The sequence below is a fragment of the Xyrauchen texanus genome, chromosome 26 (genome assembly GCF_025860055.1).
Source record: "Xyrauchen texanus isolate HMW12.3.18 chromosome 26, RBS_HiC_50CHRs, whole genome shotgun sequence".
In the NCBI taxonomy this organism is placed as follows: domain Eukaryota; kingdom Metazoa; phylum Chordata; class Actinopteri; order Cypriniformes; family Catostomidae; genus Xyrauchen; species Xyrauchen texanus.
In genome coordinates, this window is record NC_068301.1 from 25,078,226 (window position 1) to 25,098,730 (window position 20,505).

A 20,505-nucleotide genomic window follows, 5' to 3' on the forward strand; every position below is an offset into this window, starting at 1 on the left:
GACCGCCTGGAGCGAGAGAACCGCTGCCAGGGGCGGAGGAGTCGCCTACCGCCGCTGAAACGCGGGCGGGTTGGAGACCGCCGATCACGAAGCGGGAGGGGCTCACTGCCGACCGCCTGAGCGGGAGAACCGCTGCCAGGGGCGGGGAGACCCTTCTAGTCCCCGGAACGCCGGGCGGGTGTTCCGTCCGCCAGGGGCTGGAGGACTGCCGCGATCCGCCCGAGAGGCGCCGCTGTCGTCCGACAAAGGGTGGAGGAGTGGCCGAGGAACAAGCTGCGGCGATCGGAGAACTGGCGAGTAAGAGTTTTTTTTTTTTTTTCTCATCTCTCTCTCTCTCTCTCTCTCACTGTCGCCTGCGCTGGCCTTTACCTCTCTTAAAATTTATAGTTTTGGGGGTACTACACTCTTACAGGAAGTACCCCCCATTTTAATTAGTTCTGTTTCCTCCCTTGTCCCTCCCTCGCCCAGGTAGATGGGGATGACCTGCCGGCAGACAGCTGAAGGCGCCCTTCCCCAGGGAAAGAGGGGGATGTACGTCAGGCCGGGGCTCCCCAGCCTGAGAGAACGGGGAGGAATGTGGCAGGGTGGAGGGCGGGCCGGGTCGTGATCCTGCGCGCCCGGTCCCGTGATTAGGCTAATTATCTGTCCCTGAGGTTTAAAGGCCGACAGCAGAGGGCTGTGCAGAGAGAGAGATCGTTAGCGGACATGTCCGCCATGTGTGTTTGTTTATGTGTACTGTTAAGTTTTTCATTAAAATATTATTTATGTTGAAAAGCCGGTTCTCGCCTCCTCCTTGCCCCATCCTTGAGCTGTTTTACACTCTCGTAAGAGAACCATATATAATGTGTGAGAAAAATATTAAGCATAATATTCCAAAGACATTCAAATTTCAATTGTAAACTTTTAATAAATGACAACATTCAAGATAATTAAAACAAAATAAAATTTTTATTAAACAATTATAGTATGATTTGATTAATTTAATTTCTTTCAAAAACTATAGCTGTTAATAGTAGTAATAATAATAATAAATCTATTCATTTCAAACCAGTTTTTAGAAAGCAGAATGAATGAAGTTCAAATTAAAAACTCTCATCATTCGGCACTTGATATGCAGTTCATAGTTACAGGTGAAACTCGAAAAATTAGAATATCATGCAAAAGTTCATTAATTTCAGTAATTCAACTTAAAAGGTGAAACTAATATATTATATAGACTCATTACAAGCAAAGTAAGATATTTCAAGCCTTTATTTGATATAATTTTGATGATTATGGCTTACAGCTTATGAAACCCCAAATTCAGAATCTCAGAAAATTAGAATATTACATGAAATCAATAAAAAAAAGGATTTTAAATACAGAAATATCGGCCCTCTGAAAAGTATAATCATGCATATGTACTCAGTACTTGGTTTGGGCCCCTTTTGCATTAATTACTGCCTCAATGCGGCGTGGCATGGATGTTATCAGCCTGTGGCACTGCTGAGGTGTTATGGAAGACCAAGATGCTTCAATAGCGGCCTTCAGCTCTTCTGCATTGTTTGGTCTCATGCCTCTCATCTTTCTCTTGGCAATGCCCCATAGATTCTCTATGGGGTTCAGGTCAGGCGAGTTTGCTGGCCAATCAAGCACAGTAATACCATGGTCATTGAACCAGGTTTTGGTACTTTTGGCAGTGTGGGCAGGTGCCAAGTCCTGCTGGAAAATGAAGTCAGCATCTCCATAAAGCTTGTCTGCTGAAGGAAGCATGAAGTGCTCTAAAATGTCCCGGTAGACGGCTGCATTGACTCTGGACTTAATAAAGCACAGTGGACCAACACCAGCCGATGATATGGCTCCCCAAACCAACACAGACTGTGGAAACTTCACACTGGACTTCAAGCATCTTGGATTGTGTGCCTCTCCATTCTTCCTCCAGACTCTGGGACCTTGGTTTCCAAATGAGATGCAAAATTTGCTCTCATCAGAAAAGAGGACTTTGGACCACTGAGCAACAGACCAGTTCTTTTTTTCTTTAGCCCAGGTAAGACGTTTGACATTTGAAGCCCATGTCCAGGACCCGTCTGTGTGTGGTGGCTCTTGATGCAGTAACTCCAGCCTCAGTCCACTCCTTGTGAAGCTCCCCACACATTTGAATGGCCTTTTCCTGACAATCCTCTCCAGGCTACGGTCATCCCTGCTGCTTGTGCACCTTTTTCTTCCACACTTTTCCCTTCCACTTAACTTTCTATTAATGTGCTTTGATACAGCACTTTGAGAACATCCAACTTCTTTTGCAATTACCTTTTGAGGCTTTCCCTCCTTGTGGAGGGTGTCAATGATGGTTTTCTGCACAACTGTCAGGTCAGCAGTCTATCCCATGATTGTGAATTCAACTGAACCAGACTGAGAGACCATTTAAAGGCTCAGGAACCCTTTGCAGGTGTTTAGCTGATTAGAGTGTGACACTCTGAGCCTACAATACTGAACCTTTTCACAATATTCTAATTTTCTGAGATTCTGAATTTGGGGTTTTCATAAGCTGTAAGCCATAATCATCAAAATGATATCAAATAAAGGCTTGAAATATCTTACTTTGCTTGTAATGAGTCTATATAATATATTAGTTTCACCTTTTAAGTTGAATTACTGAAATTAATGAACTTTTGCACGATATTCTAATTTTTCGAGTTTCACCTGTATACTAATAAATGTATTGATTTTAAACTCGATTTTGCTACAGTATACAGGACTTGATGTCCACCAAATCTGGTGATAAAAACAAAATGTGTTGATAACCACTGAACTAAAAAGGAAAATAAAATGTTGCTTCTTACTACCACATTCTTCTTACTAACACCTTTTTTTTTCTTTACTCTCAAATACATAAAGAAAATTATAAAAAATTAGACAAAGGCATCTGCCAACACAACCTACATTAGTATATATATATATATATATATATATACACATATATAAAAAACTGTTTTCCAGGGGATGAACAGACATCCACAACATAATCTCAATGTCTGTCTATCTGCCTTTTTCTCTCATTCTCTCACTACAGCGTTTTACACATGCACCTGCAGAGATTTTACAAAGTGTGGAAAGCAAACCTAATTTTGTTCCAAACCAACTGGGACATATTAAGTATGTCTTATTTTTCTTGAAAATTCCTGTTGTGGTGTAAATAACCACAACATACAGACTCAACCATCTGTTCCAAATGAATAGTTAATTGTAATCATAACATAGTTCGAAATAAATTGTTTATAGCGATACTTTATGGCCCTGCCAATACGCAGCATCACGCGCCATCACGTTCAATGAGGCGTTTCTCTCTGCGTGAGTACTCACTGATGATGACTCTCCAGCCTTCTTGGCTTTGTTGTCTCACTATGATTGCGCTCAAATTGGCAAGCAATACAGAGCCGGGCTATGAATGCACCTTCACTCATTAATCACCATTCAACTGCATCGCCGCAGAGTGAAACCTCCCCCGCTTATTTACCAACAGTGGAGAGGAGCTTCTCTAATATAACGTGTCACTGTTTCCTGTGGACTCGAGCAGTATAACTCCCTCCATACACACAGTGCTGTCAGACCCTAAGAAGAAAGTGACAAGAATCATGGGGCCGGGGGTGACTTTCAAAAGCTGGCACAGCTGACTTCACTTCAAAAACATAACTCTTCATCCACAAGAAGATTCCCCTTCCATTTACTTCAGCCCAGCCTTTTTCTACTGTGATCTAGCTAATACAGAAATTGCAGGAGAAAACAAGCTAATTTGGATGTGGCAGAAAGCTTTCTACAATTATTTATTTTATTACTATTCCAACTATTCCAATAATCCAACTGGCCAATATTCAAAGCAACTTTAAAAATGAAACAACACTGCTTTACACCATGTTGGAAATATCGTACTGTGATTATCCATCACTATTTTACTTAAAGGCTAGGTCATTTTCTTAATTGTTCAGATGCTAGGGATGTGCACACATCCCTGAGTTTTCACATACTTTGAAATGACAGCAATGATAAATCATGAAAATGCATTATTTGCATGCTTGGTTTTATTAACTTCAAAACATTTCATAATGATCCAGTGACAAAGTCCAGTAACAACAAACAACAAATGTGCTGAAATGGCACCTAATTTTAATTTTGTGATTTGTTATGGTGGCATTTTGGTGGTACATTGCGGTCTGATTGGTTAGATGAGGGGCGTCAGGGGGCATCCTGCGTCATGACTCTACATGGTGCCATTCTGTCTGGGGCAGCAACAGCACTGAACACGTTATGGAGAGCATTAGAGGATGTACACACAGGACATGCTTTTGCATTACAAAAAACCTAGAGAGAGTGCAACAGAATGGAACCGAATGCATTGTCTTAAAGGAATAGTTCACTCAAAAATGAAAATCCTCATTGTTTACACACCCTCGTATTGTTCTAAACCTGCATGACTTTCCTTCTTATGTGGAAAACAAGAAATGTTTTATTGAATAAAACAGCCCATCTTCTTAGAGCTAAACTGTGTACTCATCAAGACATCAAGATTTTCAATGAAAAATGACTATGAAATAGTAATAGAAAATGTTCTAGTATGGTACGGATTCGGAAGACAAGGAATATGAAACAGGAGAGGAATAGACTAATTTTATGATAAGTTTGGGTCCTTTTTAAAACTTTAAAGTGAGGCACTATCCACTGCCATCATTTTGAAAACATGGGCTCTCCGACTCTCCATTCACTCCCTTTCAAATGCATCGGTAACACTTTACATTAAGGTTCCATTCGTTAACATTAGTTAATGCATTAGGTATCATGAACTAACAATGAACAATATATTTTTTACAGCATGCATTAATCTTTGTTAATGTTAGTTAATAAGTAATAAAAGTTCATAGTGCATGAAATAATGTTAAAATATACAACTTTTGATAAAATAAATTTCCTACTATATGTTAAAATTAACATTAACTAAGATTAATAAATGCAGTAAAAGTATTGTTCATTGTTAGTTCATGTAAACTAAAGTTAACAAATAGAACCTTATTGTAAAGTGTTACCAACGCATCTGAATGTGGGAGACAAGAAACGTAAGTTCATACAAAGAAATATAATTTTCCACAGTGGAAGAAAGTTTAGAGTTTGGTGAACGTGTGAATCCATATGATGAGAGGACGCGTGACAATTAAATTATCTTTATGTCACACTGACCTCTTGGCTTAATACAAAGAATACATATTTCAAATCTGCATATTTTATTGATGCAGTTAAGACAATTTACACTCACTGAGCACTTTATTAGGAACACAAGGCTCCTCATAAAGTGCATGATGTGGTCTTCTGCCCATCCGCATCAAGGGTTGAAGTGTTGTGCATTTAGAGAAGCTATTCTGCTCACTACAGTTGTACAGAGTGGTTGAGTTACCATAGCCTTTCTGTCTGTAGCCTCCGTAGCTCAAACCAGTCTGGCCATTCTCCGTTGACCTCTCTTATCAACAAGGCAGTTCTGTCTGCAGAACTGCCACTCACTGGTTGTTTTTGGCACCATTCTGAGTAAACTCTAGAAACTGTTGTGTGTGAAAATCCCAGGAGTTACAAAATCACTGAGATAAAAATTTTCCCCCATTCTGATTGTTGATGTGAACATTATCTGAAGCTCCTGACCCGTATCTGCATGATTTTAAGCATTGCACTGCTGCCTCACAGTTGGCGGATTTGATAAGCGCATGAATAATTAGGTGTACAGGTGTACCTAATAAAGTGCCCAGTGAGCGTATTTGAACATTTGTAATACAGTATTATGTATTATTTGTGATAAAATTATTTAATTAGGCGTGGCATTCCGAAAACAATTCCCATGTTAAAAGCCTAGTGTGACTGCCCCTTAAGAAAGAAATGTATACAGGTTTGAAACAACATGAGGTTGTTTAAATTATGACATAATTTTCCATTTTGGGTGAACTATTCCTTGTAGATGCATTTTTACACTTCATCTTAAAAATACAATGTACATATCGAAAGATGCTGTAAAAACAATGGGATGCAATTCAACTATGTGGCATGGGGAGGGGGGGCGTGGTCATGTGCCTGATTGCCAGAAAAGGGTGCTGGTGCTGGTGCTGGTGTTGCAACCTCCCCGGAACCCACGCCACCCGTGGCACTAATGAAGATGGGGCCGGACGACGACCCGGAGGCCTTCCTGGACCTCTTTGAAAAGACGGAGAGGTATGGAAGTGGCCTCCCGACCAGTGGGCAGCCCGTCTATGGCCCTTACAATCCAAGGAGGCGCAGCTTGTGGCAAAACAACTTCCTGCCGCCAGCCTCCTTAATTACCAACACCTAAAGAAGGCCATCCGGCAACAGGTTGGTCATAGTCCCGAACAGATCAGTCAGCTCTTTTGGTCCTTGGCAGAGGACTACATGGCAGCATTTCTGGGGAGGATGCAGCGCCAGCCACCTCTCTGGCAATCAGGCACATGAACACGCCCCCCCCCCAAGTTCGAATCCAGGACATGCTGAGTGACTCCAGCCAGGTCTCGTAAGCAACCAAATTGGCCCGGTTGCTAGGGAGGGTAGAGTAACATGGCGTAACCTCCTCGTGGTTGCTATAATGTGGTTCGCTCTCGGTGGGGCTCGTGGTGAGTTTTGCGTGGATGCTGTGGAGTATAGCACGAAGCCTCCACTCGCGCTATACCTCCGCGGTAACGTGCTCAACAAGCCACGTGATAAGATTTGCGGATTGACGTCTCAGACACGCAGGCAACTGAGATTCATCGTCCACAAACGGATTGAGTCACTACGCCACCATGAAGACCTAGAGCGCAATGGGATTTCCAAATTGGGGAGAAAAAGTGTAAAAAAAAAAAAAAAAACTGATTAACTTGGTGTGAGTGATATTGGTGCGCAATGTTTTTAAAAATATTTTAATGCATTTAGTTTAGCCTTTACTGTATGCGCACAATATAATTCCTGCACTTACCGATATACACAAGCTAGGTGTGGACAGAGGTCAAAATCAAGAAGTTTGTAAACAAAAACACAACGTTTTTGTCTTTAAAAAGAACGAGGGCATATCAGCAGCAATGATTGGCTGACTCAAACACACGAGAACGATTTGGAACTCACAATCACATCACATCAAAAGCCTTGAACCACAACAGAGATTTTAAAACCATACAAAGATACACAGATCCACTGAGTGCATATTCACACACAATGATCCTCACAAACAGGGAGAGTTAATAGGCAAGGATGTGTCTATTAGAGTATTTGCTCATGCGAATAATTGTTGGACAAAGGCAGAGCGGATGGTGTGAATGATCTTGACTCAAGGGGGATGGCCATACAGACCTGATGAACCTTTTTGGTGTATGGCAGTTCTCTGCAGTCCATTATGGGGCTTAATAACAGTATTTGAAGTCACTGTGTCTACACCAGCCCTACAAGGTACTTGACATCACAAAAGCTTTCCTCCTTAAGAAAAAAGATAGCAAGACCTGTCAGGATAAAAGTACCTTCCCATTACGATCAAAAATTATGATGTGTATTCTCCCTTTGTGCTGCTTTACACTATTTTGGGAGTGCTTTTTTTTTTTTAAACAGCGATTCTCAGAAATAAGCTGATATAGACTGCTTTTCAAAGCAAACTGTGGGAGGGCTCGGGGTACTCAATTGTTCACAACCTGCTTTTATATCTTTGAATTGATGAGATGGAAAAGAAAGAGAACAAAATGGTATATGTATGAGATTCACAGGCTCCAGCGGGAGTTGTTATGTTGCTGGCATAGTCATGCGACACTGGCACGCTAAGGCAAGGTGATGGAGCAACACAAGTTAAGTAGTCCTGCTAAGGGGTGCAATATGCACTCATATTAAAGCATGCTTATGAGATACATTCTTTCAGTGGGAAGATGATCTTGGTAATAGGTCATTTATTGCAATCACAAAACTACTGTTAGTTAACCTCTTAGAAAGTTGGTAAGAATCCCATCCTCATAAAGTAATGAGTATGATGAACTTTCAAAAGTAAAATGTAGGGTACAATGATACTGAAAGCATTACATACTGTATATTTTGAGATGAAAGACTTGCTTATAATTTTTTTAGGATATTTTGTAAAAAGAAAATTTAAAATTTTGGGACCAGAAAAATTAAATAAAAAACTTTACCGTAAATGGGATACATTTTGCTGCATTGTACCCTACATTCACTTTCTGCATGCATGTTAACCAAAATCTATTTCTGTGTGCTGAACTGGATTTGCAATTTGATCTAAACATTTAGATTAAATTTATGGACTTGGAGGGCGCTTTTATCCAAAGTGACTTACAGTGCATTCAAGGTATACATTTTGGGCTACAGGAGCATTTATTCAGGATACAGGTCACTTATACAGCTTTGCTAATTATTTACAGCACTGTTTTCTCTTGTGCAGCCCCTAGCAACCATGCTGACTTGCTCTTTGGAAACAACCCCATGTTCCTCTCGTCACCACAGCTGGCATGCTAACAGGTAGTACACATGACTGACAGGCAGAAAAGCGCCTTGGTTAAGAAACTGTGAGTTTGAGGAAGCCAAACTAGCAATTGAGGTTGAATTGGGGACATTTTTGCCATTGAACTTGATTGACAAAATATTAAAAGTAAGACAACATGTGAGGGTAACTGAGTGTCCATCCTGTCAGAGACCAAAACTAGAATATTCTTATCTAGCAAAAAAAATAAAAAAAAGGCTCTAAGAGACTAGAATTTTAGGCTATCAATTCACATCAATTCCCAGATGCTGGTTTTCATGGGTTACATTCATAAGTAATTTAATAACTTGTGCATGAAATGGAGAAAAAGCAACATTTCAAACTCGCTGTAATAAACACCGTAACAAACATCCATATTTATAGATAAAGCTAAGGGAAAGCACAGAGAATCTCACCGATCTGTTTACGGTACTGATCGACCGGCTGCTTGACAGAACTTGCATCCTTTTTTCCCATCTTTCACCTGACAAACACACAGAATGAAAAATATGTGTGTATGAGAGAAGAGCAAGAGCAGTTAACAGTGAACAGCTTACAGGAATAGTTTCACGAAAATAAAGATTCTGTTATAATTTTGATACCCTCATATCGTTATAATCCTACAGTGGGTACGGAAAGTATTCAGACCCCCTTCAATTTTTCACTCTTCGTTATATTGCAGTCATTTGCTAAAATCATTTAAGTTCATTTTTTTTTCCTCATTATTGTACACACAGCACCCCATATTGACAGAAAAACACAGAATTGTTGACATTTTTGCACATTTATTAAAAAAGAAAAACTGAAATATCACATGGTCCTAAGTATTCAGACCCTTTGTTCAGTATTTAGTAGAAGCACCCTTTTGATCTAATACAGCCATGAGTCTTTTTGGGAAAGATGCAACAAGTTTTTCACATCTGGATTTGGGTATCCTCTGCCATTCCTCCTTGCAGATCCTCTCCAGTTCTGTCAGGTTGGATGGTAAACGTTGGTGGACAGCCATTTTCAGGTCTCTCCAGAGATGCTCAATTGGGTTTAAGTCAGGGCTCTGGCTGGGCCATTCAAGATCTGTCACGGAGTTGTTGTGAAGCCACTCCTTCGTTATTTTAGGGTCATTGTCTTGTTGGAAGGTGAACCTTCGGCCCAGTCTGAGGTCCAGAGCACTCTGGAGAAGGTTTTCGTCCAGGATATCCCTGTACTTGGCCGCATTCATCTTTCCCTCGATTGCAACCAGTCGTCCTGTCCCTGCAGCTGAAAAACACCCCCACAGCATGATGCTGCCACCACCATGCTTCACTGTTGAGACTGTATTGGACAGGTGATGAGCAGTGCCTGGTTTTCTCCACACATACCGCTTAGAATTAAGGCCAAAAAGTTCTATCTTGGTCTCATCAGACCAGAGAAATTATTTATCACCATCTTGGAGTCCTTCAGGTGTTTTTTAGCAAACTCCATGCAGGCTTTCATGTGTCTTGCACTGAGGAAAGGCTTCCGTCGGGCCACTCTGCCATAAAGCCCCGACTGGTGGATGGCTGCAGTGATGGTTGACTTACTACAACTTTCTCCCGTCTCCCGACTGCATCTCTGGAGCTCAGCCACAGTGATCTTTGGGTTCTTCTTTACCTCTCACACCAAGGCTCTTCTCCCCCGATAGCTCAGTTTGGCCGGACGACCAGCTCTAGGAAGGGTTCTGGTCATCCCAAACGTCTTCCATTGAAGGATTATGGAGGCCACTGTGCTCTTATGAACCTTAAGGGCAGCAGAATTTTTTTTGTAACCTTGGCCAGATCTGTGCCTTGCCACAATTCTGTCTCTGAGCTCTTCAGGCAGTTCCTTTGACCTCATGATTCTCATTTGCTCTGACATGCACTGTGAGCTGTAAGGTCTTATATAGACAGGTGTGTGGCTTTCCTAATCAAGTCCAATCAGTATAATCAAACACAGCTGGACTCAATTGAAGGTGTAGAACCATCTCAAGGATGATCAGAAGAAATGGACAGCACCTGAGTTAAATATATGAGTGTCACAGCAAAGGGTCTGAATACTTAGGACCATGTGATATTTCAGTTTTTCTTTTTTAATAAATGTGCAAAAATGTCAACAATTCTGTGTTTTTCTGTCAATATGGGGTGCTGTGTGTACAATAATGAGGAAAAAAAATGAACTTAAATGATTTTAGCAAATGGCTGCAATATAACAAAGAGTGAAAAATTGAAGGGGGTCTGAATACTTTCCGTACCCACTGTACATGCAGTTATTTTCTCTGTGGAGAAAAAAAAGGAAACATTTTGAAGAGTTTTCACACAGCTCGTTAAGAAACAATGACAGTATATCATGACCATGTCTGTCAAGATCCAAATAAAACCAACACCATTAAAGTACCATAGTCCATATGACTTGTGTACTACACTTAAAATCTAGATCCAAACAATAGATTTGTGTTATCAAATACTTAAAAAAATATTTAAAATGTAAAACAATACTGTAGTCCACAAGCATAAATTTGCTAAGGATATGTCTCTAAAGGGAAAATACTAAATCAATGAAGGGCTGTAAATTCTTGTGTAAAGTGCTGGGTTTATTAATTCAGATCACTTCTTAAATGTAATCTGGTAATGATTACAAATGAAATGACTAGGATTTTAGTCAGTAATGTAATCTATTGGATTACATTTCAAAGTAATCTAATTTGATTGCTTTTGGATTACGTCAAACCTAATTCTTGTTTATTTGATGTCACATGTATTTCAGTAGGATAAGATGGTACCATTCTGACAAAATGTTGCTTAAATGCATAAAAGATGCATAAAATGTCACAAAACCGCATTCATGTACATTTTTGAAAACAAGTACAAAAGCAATTAGCCAAACTAAAAACTAACTTTACTGCACTAATGCAATCAGTTCTGCCTTTACGTGTGGATTACCGCTCCATCTTCAGTATGGCCAGCTGGCTGATGACTCGTATCTGGTCTGTGTATGCAATTCCACAACCACCCCTCCTTAGAAAAACACTCTAATACTTACCAAATATTTATCAGCAGTTGGCTGATTTAGAATGAAAATGTAATTTAAAATAAAAAGAATTAGATTGCTTGGTTAATTTGTAATCCATAAAAAGTAACTAATCTGATTATTACAATTATTTTAAAATGTAATTTAATCTATTTACAAGTACTTGACTTTTGGAATTTGATTATGTAATCTTATTCCATGTAATCTGTAACTACCTAGCACTGCTTGTGCATGAATGGGCATACTAACAATGTTGACTTGACAGCTAGACATTGCTTGTCTATAAATCACCAGTGACGTCTGACTACACTGTCAGAATTCAGCATTCCTTCTCAAATTGCCATGGGTCTTTGTGCAAGAGGGACAGTATCTTGAAACTAGAAAGAGGAATTTTATGTGAGGCACATCCCCAGAGATGGCAAGGGACTTCAAGAAATTAAATCATGTGAAGGTCAATTTGAATGTCTCCCCACGACAGCAAGCCTCCAACACTGCTCCATGCTGAATTTCTCTGGTCAAGAGTACAAGTTTTAAGTTATTCAATGTATTAAATGTGCACTCAGTAATTTTTCCCCCATTAAATTTTTTCTCTTAAAGAAATTGTAATTTTGAAACATATAAAATCATGACCACTCACATGAGATGAAGATACCAGTCATATCAGTAACCTGATAAAAGCTGTTTTATTCTACATGGAGAGGGTCCCCCACATGGGGGCTGCCATGTTAGAATCACATGACCAGTCAAATACTGCTCGCCTAATCTCAGTAGCCACCCTGTTATTGGACACTTTAAATCTTTGATTAAATTAATCTTATCTAAATACTGACGGTTCTGTAATTACTTTTTCCCAAGAATTGTACTTTTTAAGTAGTATAAAAAAATTATATTTTACTTTACATTTTAAGTGCAGTAACTGTACTTTTACAGCACTATTTTCCCACCGTCTGTGTTTGCTACTTCCCTGTCCTGATTTTGTTTTTTTCTATCAACATGATTGGCTAGGGAGAGTCTCGTGACTCCCGTCAAATTAAATCACACTTAAAAACTTGAACGGCAGCTGCAGATCTGGCGCCAACTGTGGAGGATGCCTCAAGCCCAGTTTACAACCGAACATCTCGGCCGCACCTGGAAGGGCTTTTCGCAGTGAAAAAGGCCAATTGCTTGATCGTGTCATGTGAGTTTTACGTGCTCAAACCAGATATCAGCATAAATCCTGCCTCTAATTTGAAGAAACATTGAGGTAAATTTCATATTTCTTTTTACTAGATTCTGTGTGTCTATAATGTAGCTTGTAATTTAACCATCTATCAATATTAGATTATTGGGTTGATTTGAGAGATTAATGCAATGTTATCAATAGGTCTGGGCAATAAAATGATCTAGATGTTTATCGAAAAAAAAGAGAGATGTCCATGATCAAACTTTTGAGTAGTTTTCTATATTTAGCATATGTTTTATAATCTAGGACAGGGGTGTTCATTACATCAATAGCGATAGCAAGAGCACCACTGGTTGGATGATCTAGATGAAATATAAAAGATTGACCTTTTATTTCCTGACATCTGTAGCTGTGTGCTGTTTTATTGATAGGCGGCTAATGTTTGAGCGCTATCACGCCTAAATGTTCAAATACACTTTATAATTCTGCCAATAACCGTCTTGATGAGGATTTAATGAAAACGCAGTCGTTTATGTCTAAAGTGAATTTAAACAGTGGGACAAAACGCATCTATGACTTACTTTCTTCAGAACACAAATTACGATTTTTAGAAGAATATTTCAGCTCTGTAGGTCTGGTGAAGGGGTGCCAAAATTCTGATGCTCCAAAAAGCACATAAAAGCAGCATAAATGTAATACATTCAACTTATTTAGTTTTTTTTTTTGCATTTATTGCATTATTTGAAAAAGTTTTATGCACAACAATAACGCTCTGTCAGCATTAAGGGAAATTTAGACCCTACACATACACTGATTTTAATGTAATTGTTTCATACATTAAAATTGAAAATGGTGATCAGTGTATTGAAAATAACTTTTAAAATTTAAATTTCTGTTATAACATCTCCCTTTAATTTTTTGGAATCAGATTCATGTAGTGTTTATCATAGATAAGTGATGCATTTTAAAATTTGGCATACAGCGTTCATTATAATGGGGCATAGGTTTTGCAACTCGGTACTCATTACTTGAGTACTTTTAAATGAGCTACTTTTTTACTCTAACAGGAGTAGTTTTTAGGACAGCTACTTTTACTCTACTCACACTACAAGGCTCATACTAAAGCAGCTGGGGCCATCTTAACGCTATCAGATGTTCTTTCCCAATTCCTATTCTTTCAGGGGGGAAAGACCCTGCGGAAACCACACCTCCCCAGGCTGGGGGAGGTAAAGAGTGGTGGAATACATCACATGCTATTCTAAGTCGCATGTGGAGAATGGCGCGGTGGTAGAGCCTATCTCATTGGGAGGGAGGAGCTGCTACAAACACGCGCGACCAGGGGGCAGTGAGGACTGACTAAGGGTGACGCGAATCCGCTAGCAAGGGTACCATATCGCGGAAAATACACACAGGGGGACAAGTCCACACGGGGGCCCGACCTGTGGAGCACCTTTTCCAGTGCAGAGTAATTTGAGTACTTGCATTGGGTTTGGTTGGGGAATTCCTCCATTGAATTCGCGGACCAGAAGGCTAGGGAGGAGTCATCCAGGGAGTTAGTGGGATCTCCTGGGATAAGAGCGCACAATATTACCTCAGCGGGTAAAGGGCGCTAGGTGCAAGCAGTACACCTGGTCAGTTGTTACCGCATTACTGAGTTCTACCGGCTCGGACCTGAGAAAACATGGGATGAAACCGACTCAACCCTGAGATCATAAAATCTCGTAAAAGGTATTGGGTGTTGCCCACTCCCACTGCTCAGCATATGTCTGCTAAGGAGGTGCCTTTGACCAGTGCCCACGAGGATGCCACACTTCTTGTCGAGTGTGCTCGAACCCGCAAGGAGGCGGGCACGGCCTGGGTGTGGTAGGCGAATGCTATGGCATCAACCACCCAGTGGGAAAGCCTCTGTTTGGAGACAGCGTTCCCTTTCCGCTGTCCGCCAAAGCAGACAAAGAGCTGCTCAGAACATCTAAAGCTCTGTGTGTGGTGCAAATAGATACGCAAAGCAAGTACCGGACACAGCAACAAAGGGGCTGAGTCTGCCTCCTCTAGGGGCAGCGCTTGCAGGTTCACTACCTGGTCTCTGAAGGGAGTTGTTGGAACCTTGGGCACGTAGCCCGGTCGCGGTCTTAGGATGACATGAGTGTCTGCCGGACCGAAATCCAGGCAGGTATCACTGACAGAGAATGCTTGCAGGTCCCCGACCCTCTTGATGGAGGCGAGCGCGATCAGGAGGGCCGTCTTCAGGAAGAGTTCCTTGAGTTCAACTGATTCTAGCGGCTCGAAGGGGGGGTCTCTGAAGGCCCGTGAGGACCACTGAGAGATCCCAGGCTTGGCTGGGAAGGGTTCAACCTCCGGTCGCCTCTAAGGAACCTGATAACCAAGTCGTGCTTACCCAAAGACTTGCCATCTACTGCGTTGTGGTGGGCCACAATAGCGGCAACATACACATTTAAGGTGGAGGGGGACAGCCTCCGCTCCAACCTCTCCTGCAGAAATGAGAGCACTGAACCGACTGCGCACCTCTATGTGTCTTCAGACCAGCAAGAACACCAATTCACGAACAAGTGCCACATCAGGGTGTAAAGTTGCCTGGTAGAGGGAGATCTGGCTTGGTTGATCATGTCTACACGACAGCAGGTGGTAGGACAGCTAGATCTTCCGCATCCCATCCAGGGGCCAGACGTGGAGGTTCCAGAGGTGTGGGCATGGATGCCAGAGGGTGCCCTGTCCCTGAGAAAGAAGGTCCTTCCTCAGGGGAATTCGCCAGGGAGGGGCTGTAGCGAGAAACACGAGATCCGAGAACCAAGTGCGAGAGGGCCAGTAGGGGGCCACCAGAATGACTTGTTCCTCGTCCTCCCTGACCTTGCATAGCAGCTGTGCAAGAAGGCTCACTGGGGGAAATGCGTACTTGTGCAGCCCCTGGGCCAGCTGTGTGCCAGCATGTCTGTCCCGAGGGGAGCTTCCATTCGGGGGTACCAGAGCGGGCAGTGGAAGGTCTCTCAGGAGGCGAACAGGTCTACCTGTGCCTTGCCGAACCCAAATCAGCTGGACCGACTGGGGGTGGAGCCTCCATTCTCCGCTGGGCGTACGCTGTCGCAATAGCACGTCCGCTGCCACGTTGAGGCTGCCTGGGATGTGAATGGCACACAGCTGGGTCCAAAGGAGGAGACGGCAGGCGAGTTGTGACATGTGACGGGAGAGTACGCCACCTTGGCGATTTATGTGCGCTACCGTTGTGGTGCCCCGAACTAGTGGGAGAAATCTCCGAAGGGCAAGAAGTACAGCCAACAACTCTAGGCAATTGATGTGCCAGTGCTGCGGGCCCTTTCCACGGCCCGTGGATGCGTGCCCGTTCCACACGGCGCCCCAACCCTGCTTTGAGACGTCTGTGGTGACCAGGGGCGAGCTTGCCCTTTTCCCAGATGACCTGAAGCCCTAAGTGGCTGAGGTGCCTGATAACCTGGTCCCTGTGGATGCAGAGTAACTCTCGGGAGTGGGCCAGAATGAGCCAGTCAGCGAGGTAGTTGAGTATGTGGACACCTGCTTCCAGAAGCGGGGCAAAGGCTGCCTCTGCGACCTTCGTAAAGACACGAGGGGACAGGGACATGCCGAAGGGGAGGACCTTGTACTGACACGCGAACCGTAGAAAGGGTCGATGATGAGGCAAGATTGAGACGTGGAAGTACGTGTCCTTCAGGTCTACTGCTGCGAACCAATCTAGATGCCGGACGCAAGTTAAGATGTGTCTTTGCATGAGCATTTCGAACGGGAGTTTGTGCAAGGCCGGTTGAAAACTCGCAAGTCCAAGATCGGTCGGAAGCCGCCGCCTTTTTTGGGTACGATGAAGTAAGGGCTGTAGAAACCCTTCTTCAACTCAGCTGGAGGGACAGGCTCTATTGCGTCTTTGAGTAAGAGAATCACGATTTCCGCACGCAGGGACTTGGCGTCTTCTTTTCCTCAAAGTCTTCATATAGATAATGATTTACATACTTGATTGAAACTTTCTATATGAATTCACATTGCAGAGAATTAAAAAAATTATCCAGTTGCCATATGCATGATTTGAAGCTGTCTGATCATTCAATGCACTTTTAAAGTGATTGTAACACTGCATGATTGTCCATTTACAGTAAAGGGCATACATTCCATCTCATTTTACACTACTCTGACTTTTCCCAATAGTGATCTCAGATTGATTTCCATAGCAACTGAGGTGAAAAAAACTGAAGGGAAATCTGATGTATGATATAATGGTTAGTTTGAAGGGAAATGGAAATTTGAAATTGGTAATAGATTAAGTGCATTAAGGCATTAGCAATACTTATAGCCTCATAAGCTGTTTTTTATCATCAGCTGGTCAGGGAGCCCTTTATCAAGATTCTATGCTCCTCACAATACTATTTGAAATCAATACTATTTCTTCTGTTAAAGACTGGGGGAAAAAAAGGATGCATGAGCCAAAGGGCACGTTTATGTTTCTGATAATGTTTAAACCTCTCTGACCTATTCTCTCCCTGAGAAATTGAGTGCCAGACCTTCGACCCGATCTGTTTTGGCTCATAAGCCGTAGAGATCTCCTGAGGAAAGGTGTGCAGAGCCCAGTAACACTGATTAGCATGGAAAACAGCGAAGAGCCGCAGGAAGTGCCGAGGTGCATGTAAACAGAATTAAAAAGCTGCTTTCATCCTTACTTGCAGCATGAATGTGAGCTGAAATCTCTCCTAAGGTTGCCTTTGCTAAATGAGTTCAAGGGTTGCCTCAGCATCCCAGTTTTAATGTCTTTAATCTTTACTTTAAGTTGATGTAATTACAAGGTTTCCACTTGCAACAACAAAGTAGGAGAAAAGGTTTGAATTACTTTCCCAAATAGACTGGAGGAAGAGAACCATTACTGTGTTTACACAACATGTTTTGAGTCAAGCCCAGGGGCATGACCTACAGTGACCAAATGCTTACTTTGTAATGAGTGTGACCACTGAAGGAAGTTGACATGGGCTGCTAAGTGGCGAACATGCCCATCTTCTAGAAATCTCTATTCTGTTCTGCCCATATACTCTCTGGTGTTGTAATCGGTGAGGATTCAATCAGAGGCCAGGAAGTAACAGGGTCACAGAGTGTGCTATTTGGTCAACTCTGTCCAAGCAACATCCCTCACCTCACAAGACAGCACTTAGCCTAGCTGTGCACAAAAGATAAATAATTACATGAAAGCTATTTTACACAACATTTTGTAAAGTTAATACGAAATACAGATGGTATATTCTAATACTTGTAAATCTTCAAAGATAACGGTCTCCAAATTGCAGACAACATAGAAAGTTGAATGAGCTGTGGTCGATCCACAAATAGATGGAGGCAGCGTGTGCTGTGTGTGCCAGCACTTTGATACTCAAATTGAGACCAGAATCTTTTTTTCAGAAGGCAAACTATAAAGGTTTCAGTTTGAATGAGATTTAAGATTAAAATAAGCAACTCGGGCATTCTCAGGAAAAAAGCACTAAGCGTTTTAGTAATCAAGTGTTCAAAACAAACTGCGAAGGTTATCGTGATTTCAGCCAGGAGCAACCTCGTTATAAAAAATAAATAAATAATCTGAATAACTATGGGAGATGTGAGTTCAACCGTGAAATGAATGTAGAAATAAGAGACCTGTTAATTTCACAGATGAAAATCTCATTATGTGGGATAAGATATATGTGTGTGTGTGTGTGTGTGTGTGTGTGTATATATGTATATGTGTATGTGTGTGTATATATATATATATATATGCCTCTTGGGTTTACTGGCACAAATACTATGCTTTATCAATTAGTATAAGCACAATGCATAAGTGATCTACTATGTCTATTCCTTATTTAAAATGAAAAAGGGGCAACAGTTGAAAATGAAGGGTGAAAACAGACTTTAGTAGCGAATTTAACCTCGACATGTGATGCTCTCCCTTCCCTCGTTTTTATATAAATGCCACGTAATGCAATTGCATCAGATCTAAACTGGTTTCCCATTTCATCCTGCCAACAAATCATGCAGTTCCTGGACTCTGAACTGACGCACAAACATTCCAATCAATACACAGTGAGCGAAGCAACTGACCAATCGCAGACTACGCTGAAGGCGGGCCCTAAATAAAAAACGATTGTTTATATTCTTTATGGAAATGTAGCGTGACATATGGCTAAAATAAAGCTTTTTTTTTGTTTCCCCGCTAAATACCAGATATATAAATACAAGGTAAAATTCTTAGTTGAGCAAAACAAAAGAGTAATGCCCGAGAGCACAGACTTACTAATTTAAAGAGCGGAACAATCTTTTCCGTAGTTCCTGGTTCAGTCTCGTCGATGTGAAATGGATGTTCGATCCAACCAATCAGTAGACACACACCCCCCCTTCTGTAAATCCTAAAACGTCATCAAGAGGGCGAGTCCACAAACTAAACCTTCAAATCTACTCTATCACACTCTGAAGGAAAACACTGAAAAAATGAAATATATTCAATCAAAAATAAAATTTAAAGAGGCAGAAAGAGGGTTATTTACAAAAGTTTATATTTATTTATTTAATAAGATTTTAAATTAATATTATAACTTAACATAATATTTAGATCAGTATATTTTTTAAATGTAATATCATTTCATATTTTATAAATATATTTATAATTTTTTATAATTTGTTCTTCTTTGAGATAAATTTGTGTCAGTGTGGTGTGTGTGTGTGTGTGTGTGTGTGTGTGTGTGTGTGTGTGTGTGTGCGTGCGTGCGTGCGTTCGTGCGTGTTTGTATGTGCGTGCGTGGGTGTAAACATCCTTAAAAAAAGATATCAGTTTTATTTTGTGTTGTAGGCCTAAATCAGTTCTTTCTATTTCAAAATGAAATTCAGTTGTTTGATCTGTTTACAGAAAAAAAAAAGTACAATTGCATGGGATTCACATTAGCAGTCAGAAGTATTTATAAAATTATTAAATGAATGGGAGGCATTAGTTTAAAATGAGAGTTCTATGAAGAAAACTTGACTGCAATCTGTTATGAAAAATTTATAATTTTTCTTAGAATATACTGAATAGATTTATTGGAAGCATACAAAGTCAAATTTTGTATTGGTTTTTTTTATTATTTTATCAAAGACTCAGAAAGCATTGATTTATTTCATCATTATTTCTTAATTGTGCCAATGAAAATTTATCAGACAGATAAATAATTATGTCATATATTGCCACAGGACATCATCTAAACAGGAGTTATTTCTGTTATGTTCTGTGTTGCTGAAAGTTGGCTCCTGAGGCCTGTGTGATATTTTGCCTGATGGTGAAGGTATTTTAAACTTATCTCTGGAAAACATGGAATATCAATTTCTCTCTGAAGGTAAACACAGTTATGTGCCTACCTATTTATTTATTTATTTAGCAGTTTTAGTTTACAAATAGTTAGTGATGCTTATGTTATTATATAGGTAAAGCTGTAAAGTATTTTGGTCTTCATAAAAAATTTAGCAAAAGAAGTAAGCATATACAGTATGTATACAATTCTATGTAATAATGTATGGCTTTAACATTAGTTTAGAAGTAACAACAGCTTTGAATTGGAGAATTATCTGACTTGAAATAGCATTGTGTTTTTCCAGTAGAAGTTCCACTTATACTTACTTTGTGTTACCCAAGAATAATTAATAAGAAAAAGATTTGTATAAGCTAATTATTTTAGTGTCAATGATCAATAAATCAATAATCAAATCAATACATTTCATCAATTGTACAAATAACCTGGATCATGAAAGGGGACTGCAGATGTAAATTAGCCTGTGGCTAACTCTGGTACAATGC

At 40.8% G+C, this 20,505-nt stretch overlaps 1 protein-coding gene across 1 annotated transcript in view; it reads right to left on the reverse strand.

Annotated features, from left to right (window-relative positions):
* Nucleotides 1–19,045, reverse strand: part of LOC127619523 (triple QxxK/R motif-containing protein) — a 64,041-nt gene extending 44,996 nt beyond the window's left edge. The window contains exons 1-2 of the mRNA XM_052092365.1: nt 18,976–19,045; nt 8,923–8,990 (exon numbers count right to left, since the gene is read on the reverse strand). Of these exons, the coding sequence (XP_051948325.1) occupies nt 8,923–8,983 (61 nt within the window). The 5' untranslated portion in view covers nt 8,984–8,990; nt 18,976–19,045. The remainder of the gene's footprint in view (nt 1–8,922; nt 8,991–18,975) is intronic.
* Nucleotides 19,046–20,505: the final 1,460 nt, after the last annotated feature.